Source organism: Bidens hawaiensis, unplaced genomic scaffold, assembly GCF_021521415.1.
Source record: "Bidens hawaiensis isolate Kalapana, Puna unplaced genomic scaffold, B.hawaiensis_p1.1 tig00021170_1, whole genome shotgun sequence".
NCBI classification, from domain to species: Eukaryota; Viridiplantae; Streptophyta; class Magnoliopsida; order Asterales; family Asteraceae; genus Bidens; species Bidens hawaiensis.
This window is the reverse complement of record NW_027493269.1, coordinates 326,133-345,696: the sequence shown is the minus strand read 5'-3', so window position 1 is coordinate 345,696 and position 19,564 is coordinate 326,133. Positions and strand designations below refer to the sequence as shown.

The 19,564-nt window shown below is 36.4% G+C and overlaps 1 protein-coding gene across 1 annotated transcript; it reads right to left on the bottom strand.

Moving 5' to 3' along the window:
- Positions 1–8,765: 8,765 nt before the first annotated feature.
- Positions 8,766–16,491, bottom strand: LOC143562794 (phosphatidylglycerophosphate phosphatase 1, chloroplastic/mitochondrial-like). Its single transcript, XM_077050499.1, has 5 exons — positions 15,891–16,491; positions 15,727–15,804; positions 12,681–12,754; positions 12,481–12,588; positions 8,766–9,027 (listed from the first exon to the last, which is right to left on the bottom strand). Exons 1-5 carry the CDS (start codon positions 16,294–16,296, stop codon positions 8,911–8,913), a joined length of 783 nt encoding a protein of 260 aa, XP_076906614.1. The 5' UTR covers positions 16,297–16,491; the 3' UTR covers positions 8,766–8,910.
- Positions 16,492–19,564: the final 3,073 nt, after the last annotated feature.

Genomic DNA, 19,564 nt, shown 5'->3' with positions numbered 1-19,564 from the left:
TGGAGCAACCAAGTCCCATACTTGATTGTCATGCATGGATTGCATCTCAATATTCATGGCTTCTAGCCATTTGTCACAATCAGATTGCGACATTGCATCTCGGTATGTGGTGGGTTCATCCGAATCTACCACGTAGCATCCATCCATGAAAAATCCATATCTCTCAGGTGGGATGCTAACTCTACCAGATTTGCGAATGTTTTGTGTGTTTTGATCAACCATTTGATCATCCTCAACAACCTCTTGTTGATTGCTAGTGTCAACCAAACCTGTATCGGCTTGTAGTTCTCGATCCTCTTCGAGTTCTACAGTTCTATCAGTTCCTTCCATAAGGAACCTTCTTTCCAAGACTTAGTCTTTCGAGCTATAAACACTTTATGCTCGCTTGGATTGTAGAAATAATATCCCATCGAATCCGTGGGATATCCTACAAATATACACTTAGTGGATCGACATTCAAGTTTGTCAGGGGTGTAGATCTTAACATAAGCCTCACAACCCCATACCTTTAAATATGAAAATTTTGGAGCCTTTCCATGCCATATTTCAAAGGGTGTCCTATCCACTTTCTTGGTTGGTGTCATATTTAAAATACGGGCAGCGGAGATCACAGCGAAACCCCAAAATGATAGAGGTAATAAGCTTCTAGCCATCATGGATCGAACCATATCCAATAAAGTTCGATTCCTCCTTTCGGACACACCATTATGTTGTGGTGTTCCAAGTGGAGTAAGTTGTGAGACAATCCCTCAACTCCTAAGATGTTTTAGAAACGCATCATTGAGGTATTCACCTCCTCTATCAGAACGTAGTACTTTGATTGTTTTGTTGAGTTGGTTTTGTACTTCATTTTGGAAGACTTTGAACATTTCAAAGGCCTCATTTTTGTGTCTTAACAAGAACACATACCCATAGCAACTATAATCATCGGTAAAGGTAATGAAGTATCTTTCACCATTTCTTGTCATTGTCCTAAAAGGTCCACATACATCCGAATGTATGATACCTAATAAGTTTCTTACCCTCTCATTTGTTCCATTAAAGGGCTCTTTGGTCATCTTTCCCAATAAACAAGATTCACATTCATCAAATGAATCAACATTTGATTTCAAAAGACCATTCTTTCGAAGTGTATGAATACGATTCTTGTTTATGTGACCAAGACGACAATGCCAAAGAAAAGTATTACTCAAATCCATTTTGAGTCTTTTGGTGTTAGCTTGGTACAACGAGTTATCAATGTATGAGTCATCATGAATTAATTCATAAATGCCATTAAACGGCATTGCTTTAAAGTAAAAGACATTATCCATGAAAACATAAATACCATTGTCAACAAACTTAAAATCATAACCAGATTGTCTTAATACGGAAACAGAGATAATATTCCTAGTCAAACTAGGGGAATATAAAATGTTTTTCAAAATAATTTCCAAACCATTTGGAAGTTTTAAAACATAATCTCCTCGGGCTTGAACGTCAACCTTTGCTCCATTGCCCATGAAAAGACTTATATCTCCTTTCTTCACTTCATTTCTTTTTTTGAACCCCTGCAATGAATTGCATATATGAGTTCCACATCCGGTATCCAATACCCATGTGTTAGAAGAAATAATATTAAGATCAATGTGAATCATGAAAGTTGTACCTGAGGTTTGCCCCGCATCCCTCTTAGCTTTCAACTCCTTGAGATAGGTCGGATAGTTTCTCATCCAATGACCTATCTCACCACAACCAAAGCACGGATCCTCAGCGCTAACCTTTAGCTTCTTTGGTTTTGGTTCCGCCTTTGCCTTTCCCTTGAACCCCTTCTTGACTTGCCCCTTGCCAACGGCAACCCTTGCCTTTGGTTCCGGGTGATGCCTTTTCTTTGAGCCACCCTCATTGATCGCAAGAACGGGTAAAACCTTTTTACCCATGCCGGCTTCGGCTGTCTTAAGCATTGCGTGAAGCTCACCAATGCTTTTGTCCCATCCGTTAATGTTGTAGTTCATGACGAATGTCTCAAACCTTTTAGTTAAGCCATTTAGGATCAAATCTGTGGCTAACTCTTTTGAGACGGGACAGTTAAGCCGTTCAAGCCGATCAATGTTGCTCTTCATCTTAAGTACATAAGATGAAACAGATTGGGTTTCTTCCATATGACATGCATGAAGCGCTCGAACCGTTTCGAATCGCTCAACCCGAGCTTGAGTAAGGAACATTTCCTTAAGTTGGGTTATCATGTCATACGCCCCATGATTCTCGAAATCCTTTTGGATCTCGGGAATCATTGTTCCCAACATGAGGCAAGAAACTTGCACCGAATCCTCGGTGTATTTTAACTAATCCGCATAGGCATCCAAGTTATTGACATCGGGTTCATCGGGAATAGGATCGTCTAAAATATAAGACTTCTTTTCTTGCTTGAGAACAATTCTCAAGTTTCGATACCAATCCATAAAGTTGTTAAAGTTTAGACGATCCTTATCCAGAATGGATCTTAGTGATAGATTATGCACGTGTGGGATAATTGCGTTCGGTGCGTTGTTTGCGGACATCTAAAAGAATTTTAACAAAGTTCAAATTAGTATCTTCGATATTAATAAAATTTTAATCTTTAATACCCTTTAATGTCTCCAAGACAATTATTGATTAAAATCTAGAACCCAACGTTTCATTCAAATAGTAGTTAGGTGACCTTTATCCTACTATTCGAATTAACAAGGTAGTCAACGTTTGACAATTGCAACCCTTTGCAACTTCTAGTTTTATGGGATAGTTTAAACATCATATGTTTAGTTGGTATGTTTAATCCCATCAACACCTTTGAACGCCATGTTAAGGTGATCCTATAGTCATGGTTTCAAATCAAGTCGTCCTACTTATACGCATGTGTGAGTTTACTCATACAAGTGGTTAGGTGATCCTAATGCCAAAAGTACTTGTAAAATCACCCTAAGATCACAAGTTTTCTTAAAAGTGCTTAGGTGATCCTAACCCACTATCAAGTCTACAAGTGACTAAGGTGTCGTATAAAAGGATGATGTTTAACTTGTTTTTAAAAGAGATTTTAGTTTTCTAAATTCTAGATTGGAAAACTATTTATTGTACCTTTCATTTGCATGCATTCAAATGTATGGTACTTAGTTGAAAAACCCATTTTCAAAGTTCCTTTTAATAAAACCCATTTTATTATGAAATCATTAGCTATTAATAAAACCAATTTTTATTACCTAACGATTTCTAAGGAACCAATTTTATGCTAGTTGATTTTAAGTTGTTAAGCAAACCATATTGCAAACAATAAGTAAATCAACCATGCAAGCATAAAATATACACAACCACAAGTTCATAACCATAGCCTCCTAATGTTGACCACACTTGTTGACCGAAGACAAGTGTGTCAAAAAGTCTCTCCTAAGGGACTCAAAAGAACATGCACTTGTGTCGGTGAACTCCCACTTGATTCCGCATCCATATGCTCCAAGTGTTTACTCCCGGTGTTGTGGTCTTCATCATTTTATTTGGGCTTCCATCCATGCATCTTCTTTTACAAAATATATCCTAATACATTTTTCTAGTAAAAGAAATACATCTAATCTACTTATTATTACAAGCCATATGAATGAATAAATATATTACAAACCCAAATAAATATTACAACCAAATCGAATGAACAAACAACCAACACAATCATTCAACCAAACACAAGGCCATGGCTAGGTTATGAATATCTATTACACATCCAAATATGCAATAATACAAGACCAAAATGGTTCCCCTTTTTGCCTCAAAACTTTCGGCCAAGCTTAAGCAAACCGAAAGTTTCGGGTTTTGTCCAAACAAACTAAACAATCATCCAAATGACTTGGTTTTTTCAAGATTACCACATGCATGTAAAGTATAACCTTGAAAAACCATGGGGTAACCAAAACCCCTAAAATTTTCGGCCAAATGGTGAAACCCACCATAAAACCGAAAAATTTTGGGTCTAATGAAGCATGCATTCGTATAAGCGGCTCTTGATGCCATTGTTGGGTTTTAACAAGATTATCAAAGTGATAAAATCCTTATTTTACCAAAAACGCAGCGGATATAAGTTTTAAATCTTGTTAGTTTTAGTGTATAGAACCAATTCAAAAACATCTTTCTCTCCACCAATGATATCCATTGCATGTCTCCACTACCTCAACTTTAATAATAAAATAATATCAAGTGTAAGAGATTCCTTTACATTATTAATATTATTAATTTTGTTTTATAACATAAATATATATCCATATATATTTATAAGATATAACAAAACTTATTACATGTTGGGTGACATGCTTAGTAACCATTATTCACATATTGTTATTTAACCAACTTAATTAACAACATGTAATGTTCTCTCATAAAACATAAATCATCCATATGATTTGTTTATTACACAAGTACATTTTTATTTAGAAACCCTTTTCAAATAACTCAAGTGTCAATATTCATTTACTTATGATCATATCATACATAAACAAATATTCTCGGTGTTTGTCTAGCTTGTTATTGGGTATGACCCGACTTGGATCAATACGTACTAGCCACATCAACTCTAATATGTGTCATGGGCAGATCAATTCCAACACCGTTTGGTCAGCCAACCATGACCATCCGGTGAGGAAGAATACGATACTGAATTTTACTGCAGCCGGAGACTTGGTTCTACAATATGTAGATGGAAGCATTGTCTGGACCACCAATCCTGCTGGAAAATCAGTTGTTGGCATGGACATAACTGATACCGGAAATCTGGTGTTATTCGATCATCAGAACTCAGTAGTTTGGCAATCTTTTGATCACGCAACCGACTGTTTATTAGCGGGCCAAAATTTGTATGAAGTTCAAAAACTGGTATCTAGTATTTCCTCAACCAATTTGTCAGAAGGTATGTTTTCTCTACAAGTGACGAATAAAGGTTTATTTGGTTATGTTGAATCAAACCCACCTCAAGCCTATTACAGTATGTTGGTTTATGGCAAGGACACAAATGAAGAAAGAAGCTTGCCGACCCAAATGATCCTGACATTATTATGGAATGAGAGTTTGGCACTATTCTTTCGTTCCTCCGACCCAAATGATCCTGATATTATGATTGGCGAATATATGAGACTAATGCCAGATGGACATTTGAAATTGTTTTAAGTGGAGCATAGAGGTAACAGATCTAACCGATTCTTTGGTTTATGGATATTGTAGTTATCCTTTGGTTTGCGGAAGAAATTCTATTTGCTCGACTAGTCAACAATGTAGTTGTCCCGGTACAAGTTATTTTAGACCAGTGAATGAGCGCCAACCCAACCGGGGTTGCTATGAGGTTAATCCACTCGCATGCGATTCTACACAACATCAACATTTTATCACACTCAAGAATGTCAGCTACTTCACAGCCTACACCTCAACTGCCCCTGATTTGAAGAAGGTGAATATGGAGACTTGCAAACAAGCATGTCTAAACAATTGCTCATGTAAAGCAGCTCTTTTTCGGTATTATTCAAATGTTTTATGTGGAGTATGTTTTTTATCTTCAGAGCTTTTACAATGAAGACTACAGATGCATATGCGTATAATAATTATAGATATTTAGCTTTCATAAAAGTCCAAAACATGATATCACATCAAGTTGCAAGAGTTGTAGGCTCTATGATTGGAAGTTTTGTGCTTGTGCTTGTTGTGGGCATAGGGTTTATAGTGTATATAGTCCACAAACGAAAAAGGGATGCTGAAACGCTGGAAGAGTATTTGGATCAAGTGCCAGGAATGCCAACTCGGTTTCCCTATGAAGAGTTAAAAATTTCCACCGAGAATTTTAGTAAAAAACTTGGTGAGGAGGATTTGGATCAGTTTTTGAAGGAACTCTCGGAGATGGCACCAAGATTGCAGTAAAATGCCTTGAAGGCCTTTCACACGTTAAGAAATCATTCCTAGCTGAGGTTCAATCCATTTGCAGCATTCACCATGTAAACCTGGTTAGACTTCATGGATTATGTACATGGAAATCACAAAGATTTCTAGTGTATGATTTCATGAGTAACGGGTTATTAGATAAGTGGATTTACCATGGAGTTCGGGAGCAAATACTTGAATGGGAATGCAGAAAGAAAATCATTCTTGATATAGCAAAAGGCTTAGCATATTGCATCTTGATATCAAACCACAAAACATACTTCTAGACATCGATTTCAATGCCAAAGTATCCGATTTTGGGTTATAAAAGTTGATTGACAAAACTCAAACCGAAGTGATGACTACCATTAAAGGAACCCCAGGCTATATTGCTCCTAAATGGTGGGGCTCAATTATCACTGAAAAGGTGGATGTGTACAGCTTTGGAATCGTTCTCTTGGAGATCTTATGTGGCAGGAAAAATTCCGATAGATCTCTGCCAGAAGAAAGCTGGCACTTGCTCTCTGTCTTTCAGAAATGCTGGGAGCAAGGAATGCTGTTAGATATGGTTGACGAACACAGTGAAGATATGCAAATAAATGGGACAAAGGTTGTAGGGATGATGAAGATGGCTTCATGGTGTTTACTGACTGATTATACAGTGGTTAAGGTGTTAGAAGAAGGAATGAGCGTTGAAACAAACTTGGATTATAATTTTACATATCCAAGACTGAGTAACAACAATAGTCAGAAGAAATATTTAAAACCACTGTTGGCTCTGTTCTATCTGGGCCAAGGTAAGTAGCCTCAGGCTATGCGTAGTGGAGGGGCTACAAATTGGGGCGAATTGCGACACATGGCGACCAGTCAGCAAAGGGTAGGAATTTGTTTTTTTGGGTGTAATGGTGTAGGGGCTACAAATAGTAATAATATATATATGTATGTATAATGTATATATATATATAACACAAGTAATATAATAATAATAATTCGTTCCTCCTTCCGGCCACAATTCCCCCCCCCCCCCCTCATTGCCCCAATATCGGGGGGTGTTCCTCCTCAAATTTGCCCAAAAATCGCTCCTCCTTATCGCCCATTACGAATGGCCTTAAAGGTTCTTGTGGATCATTTCTATGTTTTCTGTGTTTTGTTTCCATACAAATGTATATTGGCTTTATGCGTGTACAATAATATTGAGTTTAGATTATAATTGTTGCAATAAATTCAAACTATTAGCTGTTTTTATGTGTACAATAATATTGAGTTCTGATTAATAACGCATCTCATTCCAACCAAGCGAGACCATCTGTTTAAAGGTCTTGTCAGTAATGACTCATTCTTCAAGGAATGTTTGATTTGGGTAATTGGGTCTACTAAAATTATATAACGGGCCAATTTGTGTCAACTAAATTCTATGAGTCAAAATGGGCCACTATCATAAAACTTTATTTTTCTCCACCACTACCGTGTCCGGGCCGTCCAGCCTCTACTAAAGTAAATATAACTGGTGAACCCATTTTGACATTTCTTTTCATAGCAGAGTTGGTTCAACCTATTAGATAATATAAGAATATATTTTGTAATTAATTGTGTATCGTCTATTTTTGTCAAACTCCTTAACTAAAGGAGTGATTATTGCAAACTTGTATTATATATTCTCATTCAATACAATACATCAATAAGCTTGATTGAATAAGATTATTACATGGTACCAGATGAATAGTGTATGAATAGTAGAGGCCCGGATTCTGAGTAAAACCTTGTGCCACTAAGCGGGCTGAATTGTTTGACGCTAAACCAGCTCCTACTCCTCTTGCCCCTCATGAGTCTTTCACATCCGATGGACAACCGTTTTAAGATATAACTCTCTACCGGTCACTTGTCGGAGCACTTCAGTACTTAACTATTACTCGACCCGACCTCTCTTATTCTGTTAATCAGGTCAGCCTGTTTCCTCATGCTCCTACCATTCCTCACTTTCAGGCGGTCAAAAGGATACTTCGCTATGTTAAAGGGACGATATCCTTTGGTCTTCATTTTACTCGTCCACATAAACCTTCTCTTTTGGGTTATTCGGATGCGGATTGGGCTCGATGTCTAGAGACTCGACGATCTACTTATGGCTATTCAATATTTCTTGGTGGTAATCTTGTCTCTTGGAGTGCGAAGAAATAACCCACTGTTTCCATATCGAGCTGTGAATCTGAATACCGTGCTATGGCGAATACGGCTGCAGAAATGTGTGGGTTACCCATCTTCTTCGAGAGCTTCGTGCCTTACCTCCGGATCGCCCGACCCTTTTTTGTGACAACAAGAGTGCTTTATTTATGACTCAAAATCCAGTTTCTCACAAACGAGCCAAGCATATTGACCTGGATTATCACTTTATTAGAGAGCTTGTTGCTTCTAGTCAGTTGTATACCAAATTTGTTCCAACCAATCTCCAAGTGGCTGACATCTTCACTAAAAGTCTTCCGCGCACTCAGTTTGAGCATCTTCGTGCCATGCTTCGTCTTGGTCCTCCACCGTGTAGATTGAGGGGGATATTAGATAATATAAGAATATATTTTGTAATTAATTGTGTATCATCTATTTTTGTCAAACTCCTTAATTAAAGGAGTGATTATTGCAAACTTGTATTATATATTCTCATTCAATACAATACATCAATAAGCTTGATTGAATAAGATTATTACACAACCGACTATTTGGCCTTTCCTTAAACAACACCGTTATTCAAGTTTCACGAATTTCAAAACAAACGAGCTACCTTGTAATCCAAACTAGCAAAGCATCTTACATAGGTACAAATGTTGATCACATCAAGCTAGTTCAAGAAATAAACACCTTTTAACTAATTAACCAACATTTAAAATTTGTTGCATTGCACACAATATACAGTTTCATTTAAATAAGAATAAGGTAACAAAAAGAATCATATATAGGGGGCTTGTGCCACATACAATGACTTCAATTCCTCAATTTTCTAGTATCAATCTACGGCATTCCTTAAAAAGTTGGTGATGCTTTCACGCAATCTAAAGCGTCCAAAAGAAGCCTTGCATTCGCTGGTTTTAACCCCTTTCTCAACCACCACTTTAGAAGAGCTTGTTCAATCTTCCTCACCTGAATATATATAAGTATACAATCACAAAAATGCCCAAACTTTCACTTGCATATTGCCACTATCTATGTTTACATATAATGAACAAAAAAGCAGTTTGCCCAAATTTTGGCTCAAATTGCCCTCATTCACAACAATCTGAGTTATGACATGCGAATTTTAAGTAGTATTTAGTATTTAATAGTAACTAACACAATTATTGTAACATCCTAAAGTTATAATAATAAAAAAAGTTGTGTGTAGTTATTGTGTGTAAATATTTAGTTAGGATTAAATATTAGAGAGAATATGGACTTGGAATAATCAAGAAGGATTAAGGGATGGGATGGGATGGGCCTTAGGTCCATGGGCTTTAAGGAGTATAAATACCCCCTTAAGCCACCCTAAAACCCTAAATTCTCATTCCATCTTTCCATAATCTCTACACACTCAAAAACACACACACACCTTAATAAATACGGCCGTGAGAGAGTGAGGGTGAAACGAGACCAAACAAACGTTGAATATTAATAGATCTTAAATATACAAGATAGATATAAGATTCAAAGTTCATAACCAAGCTAACCGAGACCAAACGAACACGTAAAGGTACGTTCTTGATCTTAAAGTTTATGTATTAATGGACGTTTGGCCTTGAAACTTAAACCAGGAGTAGATCGGCTATAAACGAACATTAAAGTAATAAACTAGATTTTAAAATGGACTTAACGAACTTATGGTTATGATCGGCTCATTTAAATGAACCCTAGATCTAGTTTTGGACGTTTTAGCCATAAAGGTCCACAAACATTAAGGTTAACCGGGTCAAGTTTTGGCCGAAAATGGTTGGGAAAAAAATTATGAGCCCATACCGAGCTTGGGCAAGATGTTAGGGTTAAAACGAGTGGATAATGGACCGAGCCGTGACTTATTAATTTAATAAAGTGCAGCACACTCGCATACAATGGACTCGCATACATTAGACTCGCATACACTAGACTCGCATACAATGGACTCGCATACATTAGACTCGTATACATTAGACTCGCATACAATGGACTCGCATACAATGGGACTTGGATACAATGGGACTAGCATACAATGGGGCTCGCATACATTAGACTCGCATATATTAGACTCGCATACGATGGACTCGCATACAATGGGACTCGCATACATTAGACTCGCATACATGGGACTCGCATACATGGGACTCGCATACAATAACAGTCGCTTACAATGGTTCATTAGATTACAATTCATGCATTAGATTACAATGCATCTTTATATTACAACTCATGCATTATATTACAATGTATCATTAGATTACAATTTATCATTAGATTACAATTCATTATTAGATTACAATTCATGCATTAGATTACAATGCATCATTAGATTACAATTCATGCATTAGATTACAATTCAACATTAGATTACAATTCATGCATTAGATTACAATGTATTCTAATACCAATATAATACAAGGCCAAATATTCTAAGTATAAAGTAATCTAATACAAGGCCAAATATTCTAAGTATAAAATAATCTAATACAAGACCAAATATTCTAAGTATAAAGTAATCTAATACAAGGCCAAATATTCTAAGTATAAAGTAATCTAATACAAGGCCAAATATTCTAAGTATAAAGTAATCTAATACAAGACCAAATATTCTAAGTATAAAGTGATCTAATACAAGGCCAATAGATTATATCAGACTTAGCCATTTTGACTGAAATACAAATAGGATGAGTATTGATACGTGTAACTTATATACAGTCAGCAAGGCTCAGTTAAGAAGAGGAATAACGATAAACGGAGAACGTAACAGGACCCATTTGAGTTTCTAGCCCCATTCCTTGTTATGTTTTCGGGGCTGTATGCATACTTGATGTGATTGTTAATACATCTATCCTAAGTGATAAGTGTATGCCTTATGTGATTATGTGAAAGGTATGAATGATTGCTTATCGGTACGTGAACGATCTTCGGATATTGCACGTACTGTCAAGTTATAATGCTATGTATAACGTATGAATGATATGTATGTTATGAATGAATGTAAGAGATAGCCAGGTATAGAAATAGAAGAAAGGGACTGAGCTCTAATAATACTCAAGGCAGAAAAGAGACCGAGCCCTTTATAAATCTCAAGGCAGAAAGGGACTGAGCCCTATAATACTCAAGGCAAAAAAAGGGACCGGACCCTAATAATATCCGAGGCAGAAAAAAGAAAAAGGGACCGGACCCTAATAATATCCGAGGCAGAAAAAGGGACCGGACCATGATAATATCCGAGGCAGAATAGAATAAAGTAAAGTAGAATTTAAAGTAAAGTATGAATGTAAGTAGGTATGTTATGAGTAAAGTATGAGAATATGAATTATGTACGAAAGTACGTAGTTATGAGAATATTGTATGTTGTATGATTAACTAAAACTTACTCAACGTAGCTGACTTTTAGTATGCACGCAAGTGAGTAGGATGAAGCAGCTAACTTCAGTTAGACACATGACAGAAGAATAAGAGTCTAGCATTTGAAGACTCAAGACGTTTTATGTTTATTACTTTGATTTTGAAAGACAAGATGTTTATTTAAAACAAGTATGGATTAATGTGTGATGTTTTATGAATGTTTTTATATTCCGCGAATGTTTTTATTAACTCTGATGATTAGAACTATGTTAATGACTAAATCCAACGACAAATGTAGGGCACCGGTAACGGGGCCTTACAATTATTTTTCTTATAAGCAGGGGCGGCTCTTGAGGTGTGTGAGCCGCACCCTCGTCCGAGGCACGGTTTCGGTCGAGGGAACATAATTTTTAAACATATATTATTTTTATTAAACATTAACAATTGAAATTGGGCCAATGGCTTGTGAATTAATGACAAAATCAGAGAAAAAAGATATAACAAAGAAATAAAAAACCTCGCCGGAAAATTTTCCAGTGGGTATGAATTGCAGCAGGATGTATTCTTGAAGGAGGTAAGATCATCAATAATATTATTTAATTGTTATTTGTACTGTAACTTTGCAGACTACTTTATCAACTTTTCTTTTCTATTATTTTTTCCTTTTTAAATAATACAATTATTTTCTTTTTTAAACAATACTAAGTTAAGTTAAATTCTCAATTTAACTTGGACCTAAACCAAAATCTATTTGATAGGGAATGCTAGAGAACTTTATGAATGTTCGACTTATCGTTAGCTATTAATGTATTTGATTTTATTATTATATTTTTGTTATATTTATTGTTATAACGTTATTGTCGTTTACAAAAAATAGTTTATATATTTATTACTGCACACGGGCCTTTTTATTTCGGCTCGGCCGAGGTACATAAATTCTCGGAGACGCCCCTGCTTATAATGACTTTGAGATGCTATATATGTAGCTGAATCAGCTTATTCGCCTAACATGTTACCCAGCCCGTATTAGAATTAATAAAGATAAGATAGTAAAACCAGCTTAACAATGAATGTCTCCTCTGCAACACTCAGCGGGGCAGTTAATATAGTAAGACACCCGTTTCTGTTTCCATAGACAATATCCGTGAAGTTTCGATCACCCACCTGAAAAAAGATATATATTTTTGTATAACAGCTTATTTAATCTTAAGAACACCATATTAACTTTTTTTTAGAAAATACTTCATAGTTCATACCATAACGAGCTTTGATGAATCATATCCAAAATGTATTTCAATTTCTTCAGCTGAACCAGCCGGTTTCTTCGTCTCTAGTATGCACAATAAACCACAAAACATGAATTCATCAACACTTTTGAGAAATGTAACATCCCGAAATTTCCAAAATAATATTAATTATATTATTTAATATTGGAGGGAAAGTTTACTTGGGTTAACGAGAAATAATTAAATAAAGTAGGAGTTGGTACGGGTCGGGCTAGTGTTGGGTAAGGGATATGGGTTATGGACTTCGGTTATGAAGGAAAGAGGGAAGGACCATGGGCCTAAGCCCATGATCCATAATTATATAAACCTTAAATCACCATTTAATCATTCATTTCTCATATTCCATACACCACAAAAACACACACTTAGCTCTCTCTCATCCTACCTTCTCTCTCTAGCCGAAATAGAAGAAGAACTAATTTCCGACCCGAGTTAATGATAGTATGATGTTGTTTATACTCAAACCCGTTAGATTTAGTCATGAAACGACGAGCCGACACCGTTAAACCGTTGAAGTCACAAGATCCGGGTGAAATCGGGTATAAACCGAACCTAAGATGAGCTTAGGAATCACCCTAGCTCAGATCTGGATCGAACGGGACGAAAAATGGTGAAAACGGTGGTGAAACGGCTGAGATATCGTTTTTCCGGCGATATCTCGGTTTTCCGGCGAAGACGGCGCCGGAAAGGCGGCGCCGGAGTTGGGTGTACAAGGTAAGGATGTCAGAGAATGTTCTCTGACATTCTGACCTAACCCTAGTTCGTTAGAGGATGACTTAGCGAACCAAAAAGCAATTCGTTAATCCATTTCGTTAAGAGGAAGTAACGAACTAGAAGCAGTTCGTTAAGCCATTCGTTAAGGATAAGTAACGAAGAAGCTCCAATTCGTTAAGCAGTTCGTTTAGGGAGAACTGACGAATGAACCCCAGTTCGATAAGGGTTCAATTCGTTAAAGGTTCAGTTCGTTAAAGGACCAGTTCGTCATAAGGGTCCAATTCATTGTGAAGGGGGACGAACTAGTATAACGAATTAGCTAAGGAGAGATAACGAATTAGACTGTGATGTGATAACGAATTAGGCTTAATTCGTTATGGAAAATGTGATGGTGAATAAAATAATAATTTAAAATCCTAGTGGAAAATGTGATAAGACAGCTCGACCCCAGCCAGGGGCTCTGCCCCTTGGACCCTGCTAGGGGCTGCCACCCCTAGACCCCACTGCCAGGGGCGCTGCCCCCGGACCCCCGTCCGTTGTGGGTTATATAAAGATAGAAATACGATATGAGTAGCAATAGTAAATTGATACATGTAAATATTATACAGTTAGCCGTGCACAGCTCAAGAAAGGAATAACTATAAACGGTGAACGCAACCGAGTTCAGGTGAGTTTCTAGCCCCATTTCCTTGTTATGTTTTCTGGGTTGTGTGCATACTCGATGTGAAGTGTGAATACACTTACCTTAAGTGGTAAGTGTATGCTATAGATGTTATACGAGGTAGCTATTATATAATGCTTGTCGGTACGTGAACGATCTTCGGATATTGCACGCATCGCCAAGGATAGTGATTGCCAAATGGTTGTTAGTGTGTATGAATGCTATGATGTGACTTGCTTATTATGTAAATAATGAACTGATATGAAGTGTGATGTAGACAAGTAGATCGAGGTAGAGTATGTTAGAAGAGGCAAGAGTCTAGTAAGAGTGTTAGTGGCATGACGATAGTACGTGGTAGGGTAAGCCTATATGTGACTTCGTTATTAAAGTGGCAAAGTGGCATAACGTATTCGTTATTAAAGTGGGTAAATTGTAGGGATAAATAAGAGGTTAAGTGGTAAGGTGAGCAGGTTAGATAGTGGGCTATGTGTCTTCGGATACGTATATATATAATTGCAAGTAGTGGTTGTATGATAAGTTGCTTGATTAACTAGAACTCACTCAGCGTAGCTGACTTTTAGTATGCACGCAGGTATATATATGCTTATCGAGATGGCATGAGGACGACACATGACATGGATTGGACAGCTGGCATCTGAAGATGGAAGAAACGATGTTTAAATATGATATTTTAAGTTATGGTTTTAAAGAAGATTAAATGATTTGTAATAAACGGTTAAGGTTTTATATTCCGCGAAAGTTTTAATTAACTCTGATTTGTAAGAACTATTATTATGAGTAAATCCGACGTTAAAGTAGGGCTCCCGGGAACGGGGCCTTACAAGTTCGGGCCGGTGGTGCCAGGTCCCGCGAGTACGCTGGACCCCTTAGGGGGTGAATTGTAACATCCCACATCGGTTGGGGAGGAAAACTAAGCCTTCTTTATAAGGAGGTGGATACATTCAACGCGTTTTGGGCGCTTAATGGTAGTGGATGAGAGGAGAATTTCACGGTTAAGCGTGCTCAGGTGGGAGAAGTATGAGGATGGGTGACCACCTGGGCAACCAAAAGCAAATCCGTGAGGCGATGGTGGTACATCCCAGCCAAAGCGGACAATATTATGGTGCGGTGGTAGCTGGGCTGTTACAAGAAATCAAGTATTTACAAGCACACATTTCTCACTTGTACAGACCCTAACACGACATTCGTGGGTTTTGGTTTCGTATAAAAGAGTTCGGGTCAGTTGGCTCAACATGGCTGGTTCACACGTTGACCAGCTTAACCTATTGTTTGGGTATCTTATGCCAAAATTTAAAACTAAAAACGAAGTTAACACAATTTTATAATTATAATTGAAGTGTTTTATACAAATTTTTTTGGTTGTAAAAATGTAAATTTAAAGTATTAAAAAAACTTACTGGTCAAACTGATTGTGTTCAGGCTAACCCATGAATAAGCGGGTTGTGTTCGGGTTCACTTCTCTTACACAATTTTCTGGCTTGGGTTCTTGTCAAATTTCTAGGTTCGTGTCGGGTTGGAGCTGCCAACTCACGAACACGGCCTGTTTAACAGCCCTACTTGTAAGCATGCAATTATAATTCAAATAAATGATATAATTAAGATATTAATATATTGACTTACTATGTCTAATTACTCGAATTCCGATGGCAAACTCATTTGCCCTGGCTTTCCTGCCATCAGGATCAAACTCCTCAAGTCCTAATCCCAAATTAAAGCATCAAACCATTCAAAATAAACACAAAGTAATCAGTTGTGGTGAAAGTGAAAGTGTGAAACTAAATTACCCGCAGAGTTACTGAAAACCGCAATGTTGTTTCCAAAAACCGATTTGCAAGACTCCACAGACGCGGTAAGCGGGCCCCACAAATCCAAAGAATAAGGAGCAGTAAGTGTGTTATCCTTATCAAACACCACACCTTCAAACCCCTTATTCTTCAAAGCAGCCCAATCAATATATGTTACATCAGGCACTGATACATGAGGTATCATCCAATGCCTGTTTCTAGTAATCACCGAAACCGAAAACAGAATCCCTTGGACGTTAATCCTCTGTCCAACTGCTGCCTTTAAGTCTTCCCACCGCATGTTTGTGACATTTCTGCTATGAGATTTAACACATGAACGAATTCTGGTGTTGGAGGCATGGTTGATTGGGTGAGTATGATGTGGTGGAGACAGGGTATACAACATTTTACGAGGATATTATTATTGTTATTATTATAACAGCACGATGAGGAACCCATTTTGTGGAATCTAAACGCTTCCTGTTTGGAGAATCTTGTGTGTGTGTGTTTTGGTTTGCAGTTGAGATTGACTTTATAATGGATTGTGGCCACTAGTTGTGGATGAGTGGGATGAAATGGATTGGTTTGTGGGACATAAATGAATAAACATGTAACACAGAATAACATCAAATGCATTATAAAATACGTTATGTTAATTCTTGAACTTTGTTACAGAATCCGTAGTGTTTTTAGGAAAAAAATTAAGTTGAAAAACAACAAAATATATATATATATATATATATATATATATATATATATATATATATATATATATATATATAATTAATGGTTTCACTCATCACATTGATTAAAATAGTGTTTAAACTAAATTATAGAATCTAGATAACAAAATGCTATGATTGGCCAACAAATGTGAGTGAGACTGATTTCAAGGGGCAACCCCAAACAATTAGTTAGTGTGGGCCTACGGGTGCAGCTAGTTGAGCAACCCTCTACTTCCTAAACACTTACGGTGTTGAGGGAGTTTTTTTGTGATATGGCATGTGGTAAGCGTCTAATTACACATGCCCTTATACTATATCCGTTATCAAAATTATGTATTGTTATTTGTCAGTTTATGTTGGTAATATGCAATTTAACTTCATATAAACCATTTAATAATAAGAATCGTGACAACTGTATTCTATTTTGAATGCTTTCATTTATTCTTCTCGTTTATCTATACACCTTTAGACAGTGGCAAATCTAGACGAAAATCTCAGGAGTTACGTTTAATTTTTTTTATCGTATTTCATACAATGCAAACGGATATTTTTTACCATAGTTTATACAATAAACAAATTCTTTTTTACCGTATTTCATATAATAATTTCTTTTTTTTTTTAATTTGGTATTGGATCGTTATCATCATTTTTTCGAATATTTGTTTGAAAGGATTGCTAATAAGACTTTGTCGTTTCATCTTTCAAGATCCCTAATTTTCAAAAAAACAAATTTAAACCATAAAGCCATAAACAATTCCAATTTACACATAAACCCTGAATCTCTAATCAATTCTAATTTACATTATTTATATATCCAATAAACCATAATCAATCATTCAAATATTCAATTGCCCATAATCAATTCTAAATTAGCAATTTATATAAACAAATTAAACAATTACAATTTTAGATAAAGGTAGAAGAGTACCTAAATTGAACGTGTAGAAGTCGAACCATGGAAGATGGACTGAGGGCTACTCTGTTGCAGTGTGGAAGTCCGGTGACCATAAGAGGGTAGCATGGGGTCGATGCATCATAGAGTAGACAGCGGCTGAATGAAACTTTGTTTTGTTGAATGTTGATGTATGGCCTAAACAAACTTTCACGTAAAAGGGAACAACGAACAATGATTTTATTTGGTTGGGCTTAAAACTTTAGTTAGGCTATTGGTTTTAACTTTTAATTTGGTTGGGTTTTTAAACAAATATGGGTAACGTTATATTTTTCCAGGGGTAAGTAATAAAAAAAATTGCACTGCTAGCTAGTTACTAGCTGGATCCGCCCTGCCTTTAGACCTTTAGTAATCTCCTATTGGTCGTGATTTAAGTTTTCTTTAGTTTTAGGTTATTTTTGGTATGTGGTAATAAAATGGACAAATAAATTGAATGGACGAGAAACTGGTTCCGACGATAGAATAAAATGAATCATTACTATGTGTTGTTTGGTAAATAGGAATAGAAATGGGGTAAATTGGAATACTCATGATTCACAAGATAGAAAACTTACCAAAATAATAATGATAATGGCGGTGACGATGGTAGCAGTGGTGGTGGTTGCGACGGGAGTGGCGGTGGTGGTGACAGTGGTACTTAATTACACAATCAATTCAAAATGCGGTTATGACGTAACATGTTGCCCGTTACATGTCACTGTATTGTAATCGTTTGAATGGTAAATTATTATTTTATATATAGAAATACAAAATTAGTAATAAAACGAAAATTTCCATAAATAGGCTTCAATGAGCTTTATGTCAGCCGAATATAGAAAGATTCCAATGACACTTTCATAGACTTTTAGCCATAAAGCTAGTATTGCTTGTAAATAAATAAAAGAAGACTATACTCAAAAGATATGCTTTGCTTGCTTCATCTTAAACAGTCATACTACTTATATAACTTGGATAATGCATCATGCAAGCATGCATAAAATTTTTCATTCGAATAGGAAACAAACGAACAACATTGAAAACACGAAAACAATGGGGCTTCTTGCAACAATTTGTGGATATTTAAACACACTAGTCGGGTACGCGTTTTACGTTTATACTTGTATTTGAGAATTTGAAAGTTTGTTTCATGTAACTTGTTTAACTTTGTTAATTTTGATATAGGCCCGGTATAACGCTTCTTTTCCCCTTGTAAGTTTCACTTTCTCTCATTAAAATAAATTTTGTCCAAGTTTGGTTGTCTTAGTTTATACATTCAAAACACGAAAAATCGGGTACGCGTTTTACGTTTATACTTGTATTGGAGAATTTGAAATTCTGTTTTATGTGACTAGTTTAACTTCGTTAATGTTGTTTTAGGCCTGGTATAACGCTTCTTTTCCCATGTAAGTTACACTTTCTCTCATTAAAATAAAAGTTGTCCATGTCTGGTTGCCTAAGTTTTTGTTAGATGTCTAATACCATAAGAAAAAACGGACACAAACCAAATATAAGAAAAAACTGGGGGGAAACCCTTACATCAAAGATGGGAGAAAGGGTCTTGACGGATCCAAGCCTTAGCTAGTTGGTTTGATTTAGCGGTCGAGTTGGTTATACTGTTTATGATTATGAGAAACGACATTATTAACAACAATGTTAGTTTATATAGATTATACAGTGCTTAGTGGGGTACTTTGTCTACCTGTGTGGCACCGCTAAAACGTCTAAACACCACTACAGGTGGGGGCGTTACTGAAAAAAACGAGTTGGGGCATCAAGCTTGGGATGACAATGCATTTATGTTTCACTATTTCAATGTACATTTAATTAGAGTATCAAATCAACTACTTACACACATTGTTCCATTTATTTTTCTATTTAACTTGAAAATTATTATAGTTAATGTGATGAAGAGAACCCGCTACTCACAAAAATATTTTGGTTAATGTGATGAGACGTTTGTGTAACTAACTAACTATTACGGATGCCCTTATAGCTTTGAATACCATGGTTTGGAAAAA